At 42.8% G+C, this 17,931-nt stretch overlaps 1 protein-coding gene across 3 annotated transcripts in view; it reads left to right on the forward strand.

Moving 5' to 3' along the window:
- Positions 1-10,800: 10,800 nt before the first annotated feature.
- The window catches only part of LOC139580547 (F-box only protein 11-like), a 38,082-nt gene continuing 30,951 nt past the window's right edge, over positions 10,801-17,931 (forward strand). For 2 of the 3 annotated variants that reach the window (XM_071409360.1, XM_071409361.1), the window contains exon 1: positions 10,803-11,113. In XM_071409360.1, the coding sequence (XP_071265461.1) occupies positions 11,026-11,113 (88 nt within the window). In that variant the 5' untranslated portion in view covers positions 10,803-11,025. Of the gene's footprint in view, positions 11,114-17,931 lie in introns of all 3 variants that reach the window. The other variant, XR_011676062.1, reaches the window with a different exon arrangement.

Consider the following 17,931-nt stretch of genomic DNA (forward strand, 5'->3'; position numbering starts at 1 on the left):
CAGATAAATCTGTTTTATTCATGTGTAGATAGTAATGGGTTATTAACCAGGAAAATACTGTCTACTCCCATTACACTCTAAGCCCTGTTCGTGAGAGTCTCACCTTCACACTGAGAGGTCATAGTGTGTAGCCCCAACTGTTCGGACGCTACAGACAGAAGTTGACAGATCGGCTGTATCGACTTGAGTCCCAAGATGCTTGTTGGGGTCATTGAGCAACACCATGGTGTTCGTGAGAGTCTCAACTTTCCATAGAGGGTTCATTATAGACAAACCGTTCAGACGCTACAGACGATTTTGTGAGAAGGATGATTTTTTGGGATGTCTCATGGTTTGACAAACATTGCTCTAGCTCTGTCAACTTTCACCACAGGTGCGGATGAGCGACATCGGCGAATGCAGTGGATTGAGACGCATCCAAAGCAAAAAAACAATTCAATTCAAACGGCTTTTTTTGCATGGGAAACATATGTTTACATTGCCAAAGCAAATGGAATAGACAGTAAACAAAAGGGAAATAAACAAGGGAAACATTACACACACAAAAGTTTTAAAAGAATATCGACATTTCAAATGTTATATTATTGGCTATGTACAGTGTTGTAACAATGTGAAAGTAGTTGAAGTTTGAAAGGGAAAATAAATAAACATAAATATAGGTTGTATTTACAATGTTCTTAGTTCTTCAATGGTTGCCCTTTTCTCATGGCAATGGGCCACAAATCATGCTGCTGTGAATGCACACTGTGGTATTTTGCCTAACAAATATGGGAGTTTATCAATGTTTGACTTGTTTTGAAATTCTTTGTGGGTCTGTGTGATCTGTGGGAATTTACATCTCTACTGTGGTTATACATTTGGCAGGAGTTTAGGAAGTGCAGCTAAGTTTCCACCTCATTTTGTGGGCAGTGTGCACATAGCCTGTCTTCTGCCTATGGCGGCCTCTCAATAGCAAGGCTATGCTCACTCAGTCTGTACATAGTCAAGAATGTTCTTAAATTTGGGGTCAGTCACAGTGGTCAGGTATTCTGTCACTGTGTACTCTGTTTAGGGTCAGATAGTATTCCAATTTGCTCTGTTATTTGATTGATTTTTTTTCCAGTGTGTCAAATAGTTATGTTTTTGCTTTCTTATAATTTGGTTGGTCCAAATGTGTTTCTGTCCTGCGGCTCTGTGGGGTCTGTTTGCATTTGTGAACAGAGCCCCAGAACCAGCTGGCTGAGGGGACACTTCTCTCGGTTCATCTCTCTGTAGCTGAGGGCATTATGGTGGAATGTGTGGGCATCACTTCCTTTTAGGTGGTTGTAGAATTTAACAGCTCTTTTCTGGATTTTGATAACTAGTGGATATTCTGTTAATTATGCTCTGCGTGGATTGTTTGGGGTTTTGCGTTGTACACTAAGTATATTTTTTCAATTGGGTGTTTGTCCCATTTCGAGAATTATTGGTTGGTGAGTGGATCCCAGACCTCACCACCATAGAAGGCAATGGGTTTGATAACTGATTGAAGTACTTTTAGCCAGATCCTGATTGGGATGTTGAGTTTTATGTTCCTTTTTGATGGCATAGAAGGCCCTTCTTGCCTTGTCTCCTAGATCGTTCACAGCCTTGTGGAAGTTACCTGTGGTGTTGATGTATGAGCTGAGGTAGGTGTGTGCTCTAGGGCAACAGTGTCTAGATAGAATGTGTATGTGTTTCCTGGTTACTGGACCTTTTTTGGAACACAATTATTTTTGTCTTGCTGAGATTCACTGTCAGGGCCCAAGTCTATCAGAATCTGTGCAGAATATCTAGGTGCTGCTGTAGGCCCTCCTTGGTTGGGGACAGAAGCACCAGATCATCTGCAAACAGTAGACATTTGATTTATGAATCCAGTAGGGTGAGGCCAGGTGCTGCAGACTGTTCTAGTGCCCTCGCCAATTCATTGATATACATGTTGAAGAGGGTGGGGCTCAAGCTGCATCCCTGTCTTACCCCACTGCCCCGAGGAAAGACATCTGTGTGTTTATTGCCCATTTCAACTGCACACTTGTTGTTTGTGTACATTCATTTTATAATGTCATATGCTTTCCCCCCAACACCGCTTTCCATCATTTTGTATAGCATACCCTCTTGCCAAATTGAGCAAAAAGCTTTTTTGAAATCAACAAAGCATGAGAAGACTTTGCTTTTGTTTTGTTTGTTTGTTAATAAGGGTATGCAGGGTGTACACATGGTCTATTGTATGGTATTTTGGTAAGAAGCCAATTTGACATTTGCTCAGGACATTGTTTTCACTGAGAAAATGTTGGAGTCTGCTGTTGATGTACATATGTACATACTACCTCAATTGGCCTGACCAACCAGTGCCCCCGCACATTGGCTAACCGGGCTATCTGCATTGTGTCCCGCCACCCGCCACCCACCACCCGCCAACCCCTCTATACGCTACTGCTACTCTCTGTTCATCATATATGCATAGTCACTTTAACCATATCTACATGTACATACTACCTCAATCAGCCTGACTAACCGGTGTCTGTATGTAGCTTCGCTACTTTTATAGCCTTGCTACTGTTTTCCACTGTGTTTTTACTGTTGTTTTTATTTCTTTATTTATGTACCTATTGTTCACCTAACACCTTTTTTGCACTATTGGTTAGAGCCTGTAAGTAAGCATTTCACTAAGGTCTACTACACCTGTTGTATTCGGCGCACGTGACAAATAAACGTTGATTTGATTTGATGATACTGTAGAGGATTGTTTCTGAGATTGGTGCTGACGCATAGTTCAAGGTAATTATTGGGGTCAAATTTGTCTCCAGTTTTGTGGATTGGGGTGATCCGGCCTTGGTTCTAAATATTAGAGAATATGCCAGAGCTGAGGATGATGTTGAAGAGTTTAGGAATAGCCCATTTGAATGTGTGGTCTATACTTTTATAATTTTGTTTAGTATACCATCAACACCACAGGCCTTTTTGAGTTGGAGGGTTTTCATTTAATCCTGTAGCTCAACCAATGTAATTGGAGAGTCCAGTGGGTTCTGGTAGTCTTTAATAGCTGATTCTAAGTTTTGTAAATTATCATGTACAGTGTATTCAGAAAGTATTCAGACCCCTGGCCTTTTTTCCACATTTTGTTACGTTACGCCTTATTCTTAAACGGATTAAATTGTTTTTTCCCCCCTCACCAATTTACACACAATACCCCATAATGACAAAGCAAAAACAGGTTTTAAGAAATTTGAACAAATTCATAAAAAATACAAAACTGAAATATCACAATTACATAAGTATTCAGTACTCAGTACTTTGTTGAAGCACCTTAGACAGTGATTCCAGCCTCGAGCCTTCTTGGGTATGACGCTACAAGCTTGGCACACCTGTATTTGGTGAGTTTCCCCCATTCTTCTCTGCAGATCCTTTCAAGCTCTGTCAGGTTGGATGGGGAGTGTCGCTGCACAGCTATTTTCAGGTCTCTCCAGAGATGTTCGATTGGGTTCAAGTCCGGGCTCTGGCTGGGCCACTCAAGGACATTCAGAGACTTGTCCCGAAGCCACTCCTGCATTGTCTTGGCTGTGTGCTTAGGGTCGTTGTCCTATTGGAAGATCAACCTTCACACCAGAATGAGGTCCTGAGCGCTCTGGAGCAAGTTTTCATCAAGAATCTCTCAGTACTTTGCTCCGTTCATCTTTCCTTTGGTCCTGACCAATCTCCCAGTCCCTGCTGCTGACAAACACCCCCACAGCATGATGTTGCCACCACCATGCTTCACCGTAGGGATGGTGCCAGGTTTACTCCAGACGTGACGCTTGGCATTCAGGCCAAAGAGTTCAATCTTGGTTTCATCAGAGCAGAGAATCTTGTTTATCAGGGTCTGAGAGTCTTTAGGTGCCTTTTGGCAAACTACAAGTGGGCTGTCATGTGCGTTTTACTGAGGAGTGGCTTCCGTCTGGCCACTCTACCATAAAGGCCTGATTTGGTGGAGTGCTGCAGAGATAGTTGTCCTTCTGGAATGTTCTCCCATCTCCACATAGAAACTCTGGAGCTCTGTCAGAGTGACCATCGGGTTCTTGGTCACCTCCCTGACCAAGGCCCTTCTCCCTCAATTGCTCAGTTTGGCCTGGCGGCCAGCTCTAGGAAGAGTCTTGGTGGTTCCTAACTTATTCCATTTAAGAATGATGGAGGCCACTATGTTCTTGGGGACCTTCAATGCTGCAGACATTTTTTGGTACCCTTCCCCAGGTCTGTGCCTCGACACAATCGTATCTCTGAGTTCTACGGACAATTCCTTTGACCTCATGGCTTGGTTTTTTCTCTGACGTGCACTGTCAGCTGTGGGAGTTTATATAGACAGGTGTGTGCCTTTGCAAATCATGTCCAATCAATTGAATTTACCACAGGTGGACTCCAATCAAGTTGTAGAAACATCTCAAGGATGATCCGTGGAAACAGGATGCATCTGAGCTCAATCTGAGCTTCGAATCTCATAGCAAAGGGTCTGAATACTTATGTAAATAAGGTATTTCTGTTTTTTACATTTAATAAATTAGCAAACATTTCAAAAAAACTTTTCGCTTTGTCATTATGGGGTATTGTGTATAGATTGATGAGGAATGTATTTGATTTGATCCATTTTAGAATAAGGCTGTAAAGTAACCAAATGTGGAAAACGTCAAGGGGTCTGAATACTTTCTGAATGCACTGCTATATGTTTTTTGCCCTTGGTTCATTGTTAAATGGCCGAAAATGTTGGAGAAGTGGTTTATTCATACATCTCAATTTTGGATAGATAGCTCTTTGTGTTGTTGTTTGTTTAGTGTGTTCCAATTTTTCCGGAAGTGATTTGATTCTATGGATTCCTCAGTCACAATGAGCTGTTTTCTGTCATTCTGTTCCTTCTTTTTTCTTTGTGTATTTCCGTATTGTTTTTGTGTTTCACCATAGTGAAGGCGTAAGCTAAGGTTTTCTGGTTCTCTGTGTTTTTGGTTGGATAGGTTTAATCAATTGCTTTCTTAGGTTTTTACATTTTTCAACAAACCATTTCTCATTGTTAGTTGTCTTAGGTTTTCTGCCAGAACATTTGATATGTCAGCTGAAAGGTCAAATATATTGTTCAGGCTTTCTACTTCTAAGTTATGTTGTTGGCCAATTGTTTGTTGATAGGTTAATATACTACCCTCCTTCCATCTATACAATGTCTTAATAGTATGTAGTTTGTTCGGCTTTGATGCCTCATGCTTGATTTTTACTCCGTTCAAGTAGATTGTGACTTTGCTGTGATCTGATAAGAGTGTCAGTGGGCTGACTGTAAACGCTCTGAGAGACTCTGGGTTGAGGTTGGTGATAACGTAGTCTACAATACTACTGCAAAGAGATGAGCTATAGGTGTACCTACCATAGGAGTCCCCTCGAAGCCTACGATTGACTATGCACTTACCCAGCATGCAACATAGCTGCAAGAGTTGTGACGTGTTTTTGCTGGTTATGTTGTCGTAGTTGTGTCTAAGGGGGGAGGGGCATATGTGAGAGGGAATGCTGTCACCTCCAGGTACAGTATGTGTTTGTCCCCCTGTGTGTTAAGGGTGTCAGGTTTTTGTCCAGTTCTGGGATTTAGGTCACCACAGACTAGTAGCTGTCCCTGGAAAGGATTGATGTCCTCCCCTAGGATGAAGACGCTGTCTTCATTAAAGTATGGAGATTCTAGTGGGGGGGACTATAGGTAGCACACAGGAGGACATTTTTCTCTGTTGAGATCATTGGGCTCCTGAGTGGCGCAGCAATCTAAGGCACTGCATCTCAGTGCAAGAGGCGTCGCTGCAGTCCCTGGTTCGAATCCAGGCTGCATCACATCTGGCCGTGATTGGGAGTCCCATAAGGTGGCGCACAATTGGCCCAGTATCATCTGGGTTTGGCCGGGGTAGGCCGTCATTGTAAATAAGAATTTGTTGTTAACTGACTTTCCTAGTTAAAAAAATTAAATGTCCTTTTGAATTTCAAGCCAAATGTTTCTGTTTTGATTAATGTAATAGTTCATGTAATAATTGTAATTTTTTGTATTTTCTTTTGTATTATTGACTGTACGTTTGTTTATGTGTAACTTCGTGTAGTTATTTTTGTCGCACTGCTTTGCTTTATTTTGGCCAGGCCACAGTTTTAAATGAGAACTTGTTCTCAACTGGCCTACCTGGTTAAATTAAGGTGAAATACAATAAATAAATAAATAAATAATAGATGAGTTAGGTCTGTTCTATACCAGATTAGCATACCCCCCTGAGTCCCTTCCCTGTTTCACACCTGGTAGTTTGGTAGATGGAACTACCAGCTCTCTGTAACCTAGAGGGCAACCAGTGGGTCCGTCTCCTCTATACCATGTTTCTTGTAGGATGACAATGTCTGTATTTCAAATTTCTTTGGTGAATTCCAGGTTCCTGCTCTTTAGGCCAAAGGCAAATTACCTCAGGTCTTGGATATTCCAGGATGAGATAGTGAAGGCTTTGTGTTCCATAAAGTGTCCAATGTTGTTAGTCCTGTGGTTTGGCCTCAGACCAGTAAGTGTGAGCAGAGCCTGCTGAGCATCTGATACATGCCATTGGCTTGGGCTAGTGTAAGAGTGGGGTTGCTTCTGTTTGCCTGCTCATGGCCTGGGCGTATGTGTGATTTTCATGTTGAGGCCCTCTTTGCAGGGTTGGGGGGCAGGAGGGGCATAGGTCTGATCTGAGTGGGCCTGAGGTGAGGTGTGGCATGGGGTGTGGGCATGGTTGGTTTGGGGGAGTATTGATTGGTTAGGATGGGGGTGTGGATGTGGATGTGGCTGGTGGTGCTGTGGTCTGGATGTAGGTCCTCTCACCGTGGATCCTCTAGGTGTACGTCCTGGGGGGTCCCGCATGTCTGGGAGAGTGTCTCGCTGGTCTGGGCGGGGTGTCCGTTGATCTGTTGCTCCTGTGAGGTGTTGGGGCTGCGGTTGAGGGCGATGTCCTTTAGGGTCCTGGCGAAAGTGGGCACTGCTGCCTTGTATAGGTGGACCTGGTCGTAAAGGCTGTTCAAGTCCAGGGTGGAGTGGTGGGCCAGGTAAACATTCGATTTTGAGGCACAGTCACGGGAAATACTTGCATTTACCCGCTGTATGGTAGCAGGGTAGAAGTCTTTTTGTGGTAGCAGGGTGGAGATAACCACTTGTGCATTTAGGAAAGTAGAAGAAGCCTTTTCAATCACTCCCTTGAGTGCTGTGCCTGTGTTTATCATTATTTGGCTGGGTGACCCTAATTGGTCCTCGTACAGAAGGTCTAGGGCACGCTGGGTGTTTGGACACTAGAGTTTAGACACTGTGTTTGGGAAAAAGTGTATTTTCTTGTATATATTTCTCGTTTGAGTCCATACGGATTACAATCTGTGGCTTGTTTGACAGGGGGGTGCTAGGAGGGCGTGGGAACCCCTGGGCTTGGGGTTCTTCATTTATCTGTCCTGCTGTGATGTCGAGGCTATGGTCAGGATCTGAGGTGGGATGTTCTGCTGGCTTCTCTAGCTTATCTCTAGTTTAAACTGACAGATTTTAATGGGGATTTTGTTATTACGCTAATTACATTTCCGTGGGGGCGCGGACATCAACCCTAGGGGGTTTTAAGTTATCATGTCCAGCATTGGGCCCCGGTGTAAAACGGTATTGCAATACAGACTGACATTGTGTTCTAAGGTTGTGTATTGTGTGTGTGACAGGACAACACACACACACACACACACACAGGGAACATGCAAGGAATGAAGGAATGCCATCTCTTACAAAATATTCTTTCATGGCTATACACTACAGCAAAGAAATAAGATTATGTAAGGAATACACAGCAATTTTTTATTTAACCTTTATTTAACTAGGCAAGGCAGTTAAGAACACATTGTTATTTACAATGACGGCCTACACCGGCCAAATCCGTGCCAATTGTGCACCCCCCTATGGGACTCCCAATCACGGCTGGTTGTGATACAGCCTGGAATCAAACCAGGGTGTTTGTAGTGACGCCTCAAGAGCCTTAGACTGCTGTGCCACTCGAGAGCAATAGTGTGATGTGCATTTGATAGTGATTAAAGGTCCAATGCAGCCGTTTTATCTTAATATCAAATCATTGCTGGGTAACAATTAAGTACCTTACTGTGATTGTTTTCCATTAAAATGGTCAAAAACAAACAAAAATAGTTTCTAAGCTATGAGCAATTTCTCAAGCAAGAATTTTGCTAGACTGTCTGGGAGTGGTTTGAGTGGGGAGGAGAAAACAGAAAATTAGCTGAGAAATGTGGAACTCTTCCTTATTGGTCTATTAACTAATTTACTGCATGGTGATGTCACCATGGAAGGCCAAAACTCCCTCCCACCAAAACAGGCTGACATTTCAGGCGGTCTTTTCAAACAGCTTGCACACTACAAGGGCATTATCATCATTTTCACAATTTCACAGTATGATTCCAACCTCATAGTATGGAAATATAAAACCCAGGTAATCATGGTTTTGACTGCACTGGGCCTTTAAGCAGAGTGGGAATCTCACTGCTGCTGTAGTTTGTTGATGGTGCTGTTGATGGTGCTGTTGTCAAAGAGGGAGCTGACTGAGACTGGAACAATTAGTAGTCTCTTCCCACAGCCCATAAATTATTGAACAATTAGAAAAAACGAATCAGTTGAAGATTTGCATCCATCTGTGATATGTCCCTCTTTTCATTATATGACATCTGGGGTGTAATCATTACACAGGGTCTGTTGCAAAATGATTAGTCTGTTGCAAAAAGTTTTTCAACAGAAACCGTTTACTCCAACGGAAAATGTAAACGAGAGTTTCTATTGAACAAATTCAGGTAGGTTCCTCCCCGTTTCGTTTGCTTCTTAAATGGTATACGGTTTCCATAATGAATACGCCCCTGATCTTTCGGTTTGGAGTAAACAGCTTCCATTGCAAAGGTTTGCAACTGTTAGCAACATTGTCTGACTAATGAATACACCACAGGGGGCAGTCCTAGGTTTGAGGTTTACGTGGCATCATCATTACCTCCCAACAGATGGCGTTATTTCCTACGTGACATTACTAACCCTTCGCAATGAGGAAATCAGAGCATGATGCCTCAATATGGCTCCATCTGTGAGTGAACATTCACTAGACTGGAGTGCATGAATAGATAGGCTACCTCCTCTCAGTCAAATGTATATTATTCATGATGCCATTCCAGTGTTTCCCCTAGGACTTTTTTCAGCAGCGGTGGCAAAGTTAGCGTAGAGCGGGCATGGCCAATTGCGCGGCCTCCGACCAAAGATTTTAGAGCCTCACCTCTTGGTCTCAGAGACAACATTTTGCGGCCCGCCACCGCTAAATGAATATAGGAGAAACACTGCATTCAAGGTCCCATACATTAACACTTGAATGATCACTATTTCACTGAAATATTGAATCATGAATGAGCTTTGTTCAGAAATTTCACAAATAAACTGCCCATTGAATAAAGGCATTGAAGCTCAATATCTAACTCACAGAATGTTTACCATACTATGACAAATACACAAGTACAAAGAGCATTCAATGAGACCTGAGCATTCGCTCAATAATTAACACTAGAGCTCAGAATTAGCAGCAGGACGGCCTACTGCTGGATATGCTCAGTCAGAGAGACCCATCAATCCCTATGCATAAAATGTGGCCACCTCTTGTTGTAGTTCAAGAGATGCCAATTACTTACAGACACTATTTGCCATGGGCATCAGTGTCTGCATCCCAAATGACCTATGGTCCCTGTTCAAAAGTAGTGCACTAAATAGGGAATAGAGTGCCATTTGGGTCACAGTCAGCCAGCCACCAACCAACCACACAACATGTGGTCTATACAGCTGTCAGTCAGGAACTTAAAGTAATGACAGCTGACCACAAAGGAGAAGACCTCAGCTGTGAGGTGAAGTTCAACACTGGTGATTGATAAAGTATGTTTTTATTACACTGATTTACATAGACAGCTGAACTGTGAGAAAGACCATGTACAGGAGTAGTGATGTCTGTCTGTAGGCTTATTTGTTCCTTCTAAGCACTGAGTCAATGACTGGCAGTGGCCCACAAACTCAGGGTTTGAATTACACATTGACTCTTGGGGTGCCCGACGAGGTGTCTTATGGGTCCCAGACATCGATATCTTTGAACATTTTGGGGGCGCCATATTGGTATGAGAATTCTTCTGAGGGGCCCTGATTTGATGACCCCTCTAGCCCACCTGTTATCCAAACCCTGTGCACAATCCTGTGTTGTCGGGGGAAAAGGGTAGTCCAGTCTATCCTACAGGAGTCAATCAGGTGCTTGTTTAGACATAGTTATGCAAGGCATTGTGTCAGATATGTCAGGACTGTAATAATAAACCTATAATGGCTTCTACTTCAGACAACAGAAGGAAACCACATTGACCAATTATATTTTCCGATAGGAGATGAATTGGCAAATAATACTTTGAAATGGAGTGGGCTTCTTTAGCCATATATACCTTTGTTCTTCAGTCCCTATTGTGGGCTACTAGCCCCCTGTACTGAATGTCTATATATCTCGAAAGACTGTTCTGAACAGGACTCACAGGGTGTGTAGGGTTTGGTTCCAGCCTAGTACTAACACACATAATAGTGATGATTAGGCTACAGTAGGCTAATAATAGTTCAGAGGTAACGTGAGCCCATAATATGCTTTATTGTTTCATTCTCAGCCATTTTCAGACACACATTCATGTTTGCAGTAGCAAGAAAAAACGTCGAACTACGATGTGCTATTGGTGGAAGTTCTTCCCATGTGATTGATGTTCAATTTTCTTGTTGTCGGACGGTCTCTGCGCTAATGGCTCCTCCTGCAATAGCAAAACGCAGCTGAGCAAGGGTTGTAGGGGCAACGCAAATATATATAAAAAAATCTCTAGCCGCAGGAAAGGGGTGACTTATTGAGCAATGTTTAAGAAAAAAACATTTTAGATTGCGTGCTTAGACGTCGTTCCAACTGTAGCGAAGGGTTCGTTTTTTCTTTTAAATTCTAAATACCCCAAATGAACTCCGTCAGAGCAACCAGCAGAAGACCCAGGCGAGTGTCGAGGCCGCGCCCGGTACAGCCGGAAAGGAACAACCAGGAAAGAGGTAATGCATTTAATGTAGTCGCTAAGCTAATTGGGCCCATTTCAAACCTTTACAGACATACGTTAATTACGTGACTTGTTTACTCAAGTTAAACGTTTGCGTGTTGTCAGGTTGATTTTCAAAATTAGGGTTGAAAATATTTCCCTTTTGGTTGAGACGGTAGGAAACGCCGAGGCATCTTGTTCTGTCCACAATCCTTAAGGCCGCGCTTTGTTTGGCTTGGTTTGTTCCTAGACCTAAACTAATCCTTGCTGATCTTGACTAGCTACAGATCGTAGAAGAGAATACTCCAACGACTATTGTACATTGTAAATAACGGTTAGTCAGTCTCTTGTGGATGCCTTAATATTTCTAGTCTCGCTAACGTTAGTTTTTACTGGTATAAAGTTAGCCAGCTACGTGAACTAGTAGTACGTTAACGTAACGAGCAAATTGGCAACACATGACGGACGTTCTGTAGACGGCTAGCTAGCCAACTAGCTACGCCTTTGTTTAAATAACAATTAGGAAATTATCGAAGTGAACATAACTTACAATTGTTATTTGCACATTATGTAGAGGACAATTTCAGTTCTGTCATTACGCCTTCCCCGTTACTAGTTTAACGAAAGTTGCGTTATCTAGAGTTGTGATTTGTGTTGGCTGGTTAGCTAACAACCATCTAGCTAACTGCATTGGCTACCTACTGTTGCTAGTCACAAATTGTAGAGAAAATAACTAGGAGGTGAATAAATCACGTTTTAGCTGTGGCTAAGGCTAGCTACTCTCTTTGGCGTAGACAGCTAACGTTAGTAGCTTGCTAAATTCGCTTGACGCATCTAAAGTAGCTAACACATTTGTCTGTGCGGCGTCTCACACCACCTTAACCAAGGCCTGGCTGTGTTAGGATTACATTTGTATCTATGACTGAGGACACCCACCGGCGTTATACCGAGGCACACAATGGGGTAACCAGGCAATCTTACGAAATCTAACCTTTCAAATGTAAACAACGTTTAGGTTCTATGCACAACAATTTCTGACAACAATCGTCTAGTTACCGGTACGTTAACATCTGATGGTTAGACAAAGCGAGCTAATTTATAAAAGCAGGGGAAATTCACTTGGGACTGACCGTCAGAGTTTTTTGAGTGCAAACAAACTCCTTTCTCTATTTTGGTGCTAACGTTAGCTAGGTGTTTCTCATTTGTTTAATCTGACTAGATTCTAGTCAATTTGCCAGCTACGTTATTGTAAACATTAACGTGTAAGTATGACCAGTTATAGGATAAGCCATACAAGTCACGGTAGTTGAGGAGGCTTCAAAATAGTCAAGGCAGCTGTTCAAATGATGGTCTGAGGCCTCCGAAGTGAAGAGGTACATGTAATGTTAGCTAGCTAGGCTATATTGGCTGCGTTGCCCAATTATTGGCAAAGGCGCTGATCTGATTGGTCAAAAGACCAATCAGTTGGGAAAATATCAGTTTTGGGCTGCCTGTGTACATGCAGCCATTGACATCTAAAATAAATTGGGTATAAGTTATGGGGTACTCATCATGTGACAGCATGACCAAGCAGAGAGGTACTACCACATCCTTTTTGAATACGACTACTTCCAATTGTTGGAAAAGAGGGCACTCTGTACTAATGTGTATTTTCCTAATTAAGTATTTAGGGTGTTTAGACAGGCAGCCAATTCTATTTTTTCCTGCTAATTGTTGTTTTGACCAATCGCATCAGATCTTTTCAGAGCTGATCCGATTGGTCTTTTGAACAATGAGTGAAAAAAATCTCACAATTGGTCTGCCTGTCTAAAAGCAGCCTTAGGGAAGCATAGCTATGAAGTGCAATAAGAGTGTTTGATGCTGTCACTTGTGATCTGAGCTCTCAATACTATAGATTACAGGCTTACATATAGACATTTGCATTCTTCATCGGCCTGAAAGAGAGGAGCACTGTTTTGTTTTTGGTCATGCTGCCACCTCTTAAACTGTCCCCAATACACGGTATCCTATTAAATTAGAGCCGGCTTTGTTTTTGTACCCTAAAAACCTGAAATGTTATTTAGCAGAATTTGGCAAAGTCTTTAAAAGAGGGCCGGGACAATACCAGTATTGCGATACTCGTTAGTATCGCAATACCAGTATTGCGATACTCGTTAGTATCATGGCAAGGAAACAAAACAAGAAGCGGACTTAACTTGTTTAGGAAAACAGCCTTAATGTTGGAAACAAACATCATTATGTTGTCATCTAGAGCAACATGTATTTATTTTCCAAGCTATAACACACTATTTTACATACAGCAGGTTTTTAAAGCACCGAAGAGTTTAGTGTGCTCCACGTTTTCATTTTTGCCATGGAACAAATATTACAATACTGCCCATATCCATTGATCAGTTCGATTACTAACTAGTGGGGCACAGGAACCATGACAGGAACAATGCCGCTATACTCTTTCGTTAGGCTGTCTTAATTAAGTGAACCCTGCTTCTTCCTGATGAGGTCTTTACTGTCTCCTCCCCACCATCCCCATGATCTGAACTCTGTTCTTGTTTTTTTTCCAGTAAGGATGCATTTTTTGTGCTAAAACAAATGTGGAGCACAACGCAGCACACTATATGTCCTTTGTAATGGTTGTTTGTCAACAGCAGGGAATCGGTTGGCTTTTCTGTGTACTGTGTTTTGAATAGACTATATGTACGGCTTTTAGGCCTAATGAGTTAGTTGCTTTAGTGCCACTTGTGTTTGGGATGCACTTGTTGTAGAAGACTAGAGATGATGTTGTAGTGAGCTAAGCAGAGACAGTGTTTGTAGTGGTTACTGGACTAGTAGCCTGGGAGAGCAGCCTTGCTACCAGAGCAACAGACAGTTTGCTGGAGCTAGGAGCTCCCAGCTTGGGTGGTTTTGATTGGCAACAGTTACCCTATGGATTCAAACGTTATGGATCCTCCAGGCAGAATGGACTTTTTGTTATTCACCTGGTGAAGGTAAACGGTCTGCAGTCATTGCAAATTATTTCAATCCTCTGTCATCTGGGTGCTAGCAGGAGATGTAAAAAGTGTATTGTCTACAAATATGGTCAAAGGTTAACAATCTTTTGTCATAAACAAACACATTAGATTGTGCAGACAGTGGTCAATACGTTTCAGAAATTGATTTTCACAATTTTTAATATATGGTCTGTCAGCTTTTTTATGGGACATTAATTTTATTCTGTGTTTCATGTATAGGCCTACTATGTAGTTTGAATGGTTCTCCCAATGGACTGCTTTGCGCTTTACATGTGACACAATCTAATCAGAGGGAAAGCTCAGTAGCACCACACAGCTGTTTGAAAGTTTTAGCCAATGAAAATATCCTCCTCTGCCTTGTTAGCAGGCTCTGTGCAAAATTGCCAGAAGGCTGCAACATTTCTACATTCTACAAGGGACTGAACTTTTTTTCATCTGTTGCATCCCTCCCAAATGTTGTCATAGGATTCATTCCCTCCTCAGGGAACAGCAGACTGTCTCAATTTTATATATGGTACCAGTCAAAAGTTTGGACACACCTTCTCATTCCAGGGTTTTTCTATTTTTTTTTTTACTATTTTCTACATTGTGGAATAATAGTGAAAACATAAAAATTATGAAATAACACATGGAATCGTGTAGTAACCAAAAAAGTGTTACACAAACCAAAAATATATTTGATATTCTTCAAACTAGCCACCCTTTGCATTGATGACAGCTTTGCACACTCTTGGCATTCTCTCAACCAGCTTCATGAGGAGGTAGTCACCTGAAATGCATTTCAATTAACAGGTGTGCCTTGTTAAAAGTTCATTTGTGGAATTTCTTTCCTTAATACGTTTGAGCCAATCAGTTGTGTTGTGACAAGGTAGGGGTGGTTTTCCAAACAGTGCCATCTTCTGTATAAGACCAAGTCCATATTATGACAAGAACAGCTCAAATAAGCAAAGAGAAACAACAGTCCATCATTACTTTAAGATGTGAAGGTCAGTCAATCCAGAAAATTTTAAGAACTTTGAAAGTTTCTTCAAGTGCAGTCGCAAAAACCATCAAGTGCCATTCATGAACCACCATGAAGAAACTGGCTCTCATGAGGAATTCCACAGGAAAGGAAGACCCAGAGTTACCTCTGCTGTCGAGGATAAGTTCATTAGTTACCAGCCTCAAATTGCAGCCCAAATAAATACTTCAGAGTTCAAGTAGCAGACACATCTCAACATCAACTGTTCAGAGGAGATGACTGTGAATCAGGCCTTCAAGGTCAAATTGCTGCAAATAAACCACTACTAAAGGACACCTATAATGAGAAGAGACTTGATTGGGCAAGAAACACAAGCAATGGACATTAGACTGGTGTAAATCTTTCCTTTGGTCTGTATCCAAATTTGGGATTTTTGGTTCCAACCGCCGTGTCTTTGTGAGATGCAGAGCAGGTCAATGGGTGATCTCCGCATGTGTGGTTCCCACCATGAAGCATGGAGGAGGTGGTGTGGGGGTGCTTTGCTGGTGACACTCAGTGATTTTATTTAGAAAGCAAAGCACACTTAACCAGCATGGCTACCACAGCACTCTGCAGTGATACGCAGTCCCACTAAGCGCAAGATGGGATGATAATTTTTTTCAACAGGACAATGACCTAGCACACCTACAGGTTGTGTAAGGGCTATTTTACCATGAAAGAGAGTGACGGAGTGCTGCATCAGATGACCTGTAGTAAAAATAAAGAAAAACCCTTGAATGAGTAGGTGTGTCCAAACTTTTGACTGGCACTATGTGTGTATGTATATACACTGCTCAAAAAAATAAAGGGAACACTTAAACAACACAATGTAACTCCAAGTCAATCACACTTCTGTGAAATTAAACTGTCCACTTAGGAAGCAACACTGATTGACAATAAATTTCACATGCTGTTGTGCAAATGGAATAGACAAAAGGTGGAAATTATAGGCAATTAGTAAGACACCCCCAATGAAGGAGTGGTTCTGCAGGTGGTGACCACAGACCACTTCTCAGTTCCTATGCTTCCTGGCTGATGTTTTGGTCACTTTTGAATGCTGGTGGTGCTTTCACTCTAGTGGTAGCATGAGACGGAGTCTACAACCCACACAAGTGGCTCAGGTAGTGCAGCTCATCCAGGATGGCACATCAATGCGAGCTGTGGCAAGAAGGTTTGCTGTGTCTGTCAGCGTAGTGTCCAGAGCATGGAGGCGCTACCAGGAGACAGGCCAGTACATCAGGAGACGTGGAGGCCGTAGGAGGGCAACAACCCAGCAGCAGGACCGCTACCTCCGCCTTTGTGCAAGGAGGAGCAGGTGGAGCACTGCCAGAGCCCTGCAAAATGACCTCCAGCAGGCCACAAATGTGCATGTGTCTGCTCAAACGGTCAGAAACAGACTCCATGAGGGTCGTATGAGGGCCCGACGTCCACAGGTGGGGGTTGTGCTTACAGCCCAACACCGTGCAGGACGTTTGGCATTTGCCAGAGAACACCAAGATTGTTAAATTCGCCACTGGCGCCCTGTGCTCTTCACAGATGAAAGCAGGTTCACACTGAGCACATGTGACAGACGTGACAGAGTCTGGAGACGCCGTGGAGAACGTTCTGCTGCCTGCAACATCCTCCAGCATGACCGGTTTGGCGGTGGGTCAGTCATGGTGTGGGGTGGCATTTCTTTGGGGGGCCGCACAGCCCTCCATGTGCTCGCCAGAGGTAGCCTGACTGCCATTAGGTACCGAGATGAGATCCTCAGACCCCTTGTGAGACCATATGCTGGTGCGGTTGGCCCTGGGCTCCTCCTAATGCAAGACAATGCTAGACCTCATGTGGCTGGAGTGTGTCAGCAGTTCCTGCAAGAGGAAGGCATTGATGCTATGGACTGGCCCGCCCGTTCCCCAGACCTGAATCCAATTGAGCACATCTGGGACATAATGTCTCGCTCCATCCACCAACGCCACGTTGCACCACAGACTGTCCAGGAGTTGGCGGATGCTTTAGTCCAGGTCTGGGAGGAGATCCCTCAGGAGACCATCCGCCACCTCATCAGGAGCATGCCCAGGCGTTGTATGGAGGTCATACAGGCACGTGGAGGCCACACACACTACTGAGCCTCATTTTGACTTGTTTTAAGGACATTACATCAAAGTTGGATCAGCCTGTAGTGTGGTTTTCCACTTTAATTTTGAGTGTGACTCCAAATCCAGACCTCCATGGGTTGATAAATTTGATTTCCATTGATAATTTGTGTGTGATTTTGTTGTCAGCACATTCAACTATGTAAAGAAAAAGTATTTAATAAGAATATTTCATTCATTCAGATCTAGGATGTGTTATTTTAGTGTTCCCTTTATTTTTTTGAGCAGTGTATATATGGCTGTTTATTGGCCTATCATATGATGTAGCCATTTTGTGTGCCTATGGTTAGGCTTGATACAATCTGACAGGGAAGGTTTTAGGGGGTCTGTCTGTGTGACCCAATTACACAATGTACACATACATGGATGTTCTTCTGACCCTGATGACCTGAGAGGTAGCCTAGTTCACCAAGCCAGTTGATTTGACATATCTTGTTTGTACAACAGGACGTTTAGGCTCCTATTAATGTCATGTTGATGTAAATAATTTGTCCTATGTCTTCCAGGCAGAACCCTTTTGGCTTTTCCAGTGGAACGTTCTGACCTGCTGCTTCTGAAACTACGATGTGGTTTTCTTTTTATGATCTAATGGTCTTTGAGACCTAGTGGAGTTCACGAATTACAAGTTTAGTAGTGGGAGGACTGGTCTGGGATTGATGTTCTTTATTGTTTGTGTAACAATTAGCCTACT

This window comes from Salvelinus alpinus, chromosome 7 (assembly GCF_045679555.1).
Source record: "Salvelinus alpinus chromosome 7, SLU_Salpinus.1, whole genome shotgun sequence".
NCBI lineage: Eukaryota > Metazoa > Chordata > Actinopteri > Salmoniformes > Salmonidae > Salvelinus > Salvelinus alpinus.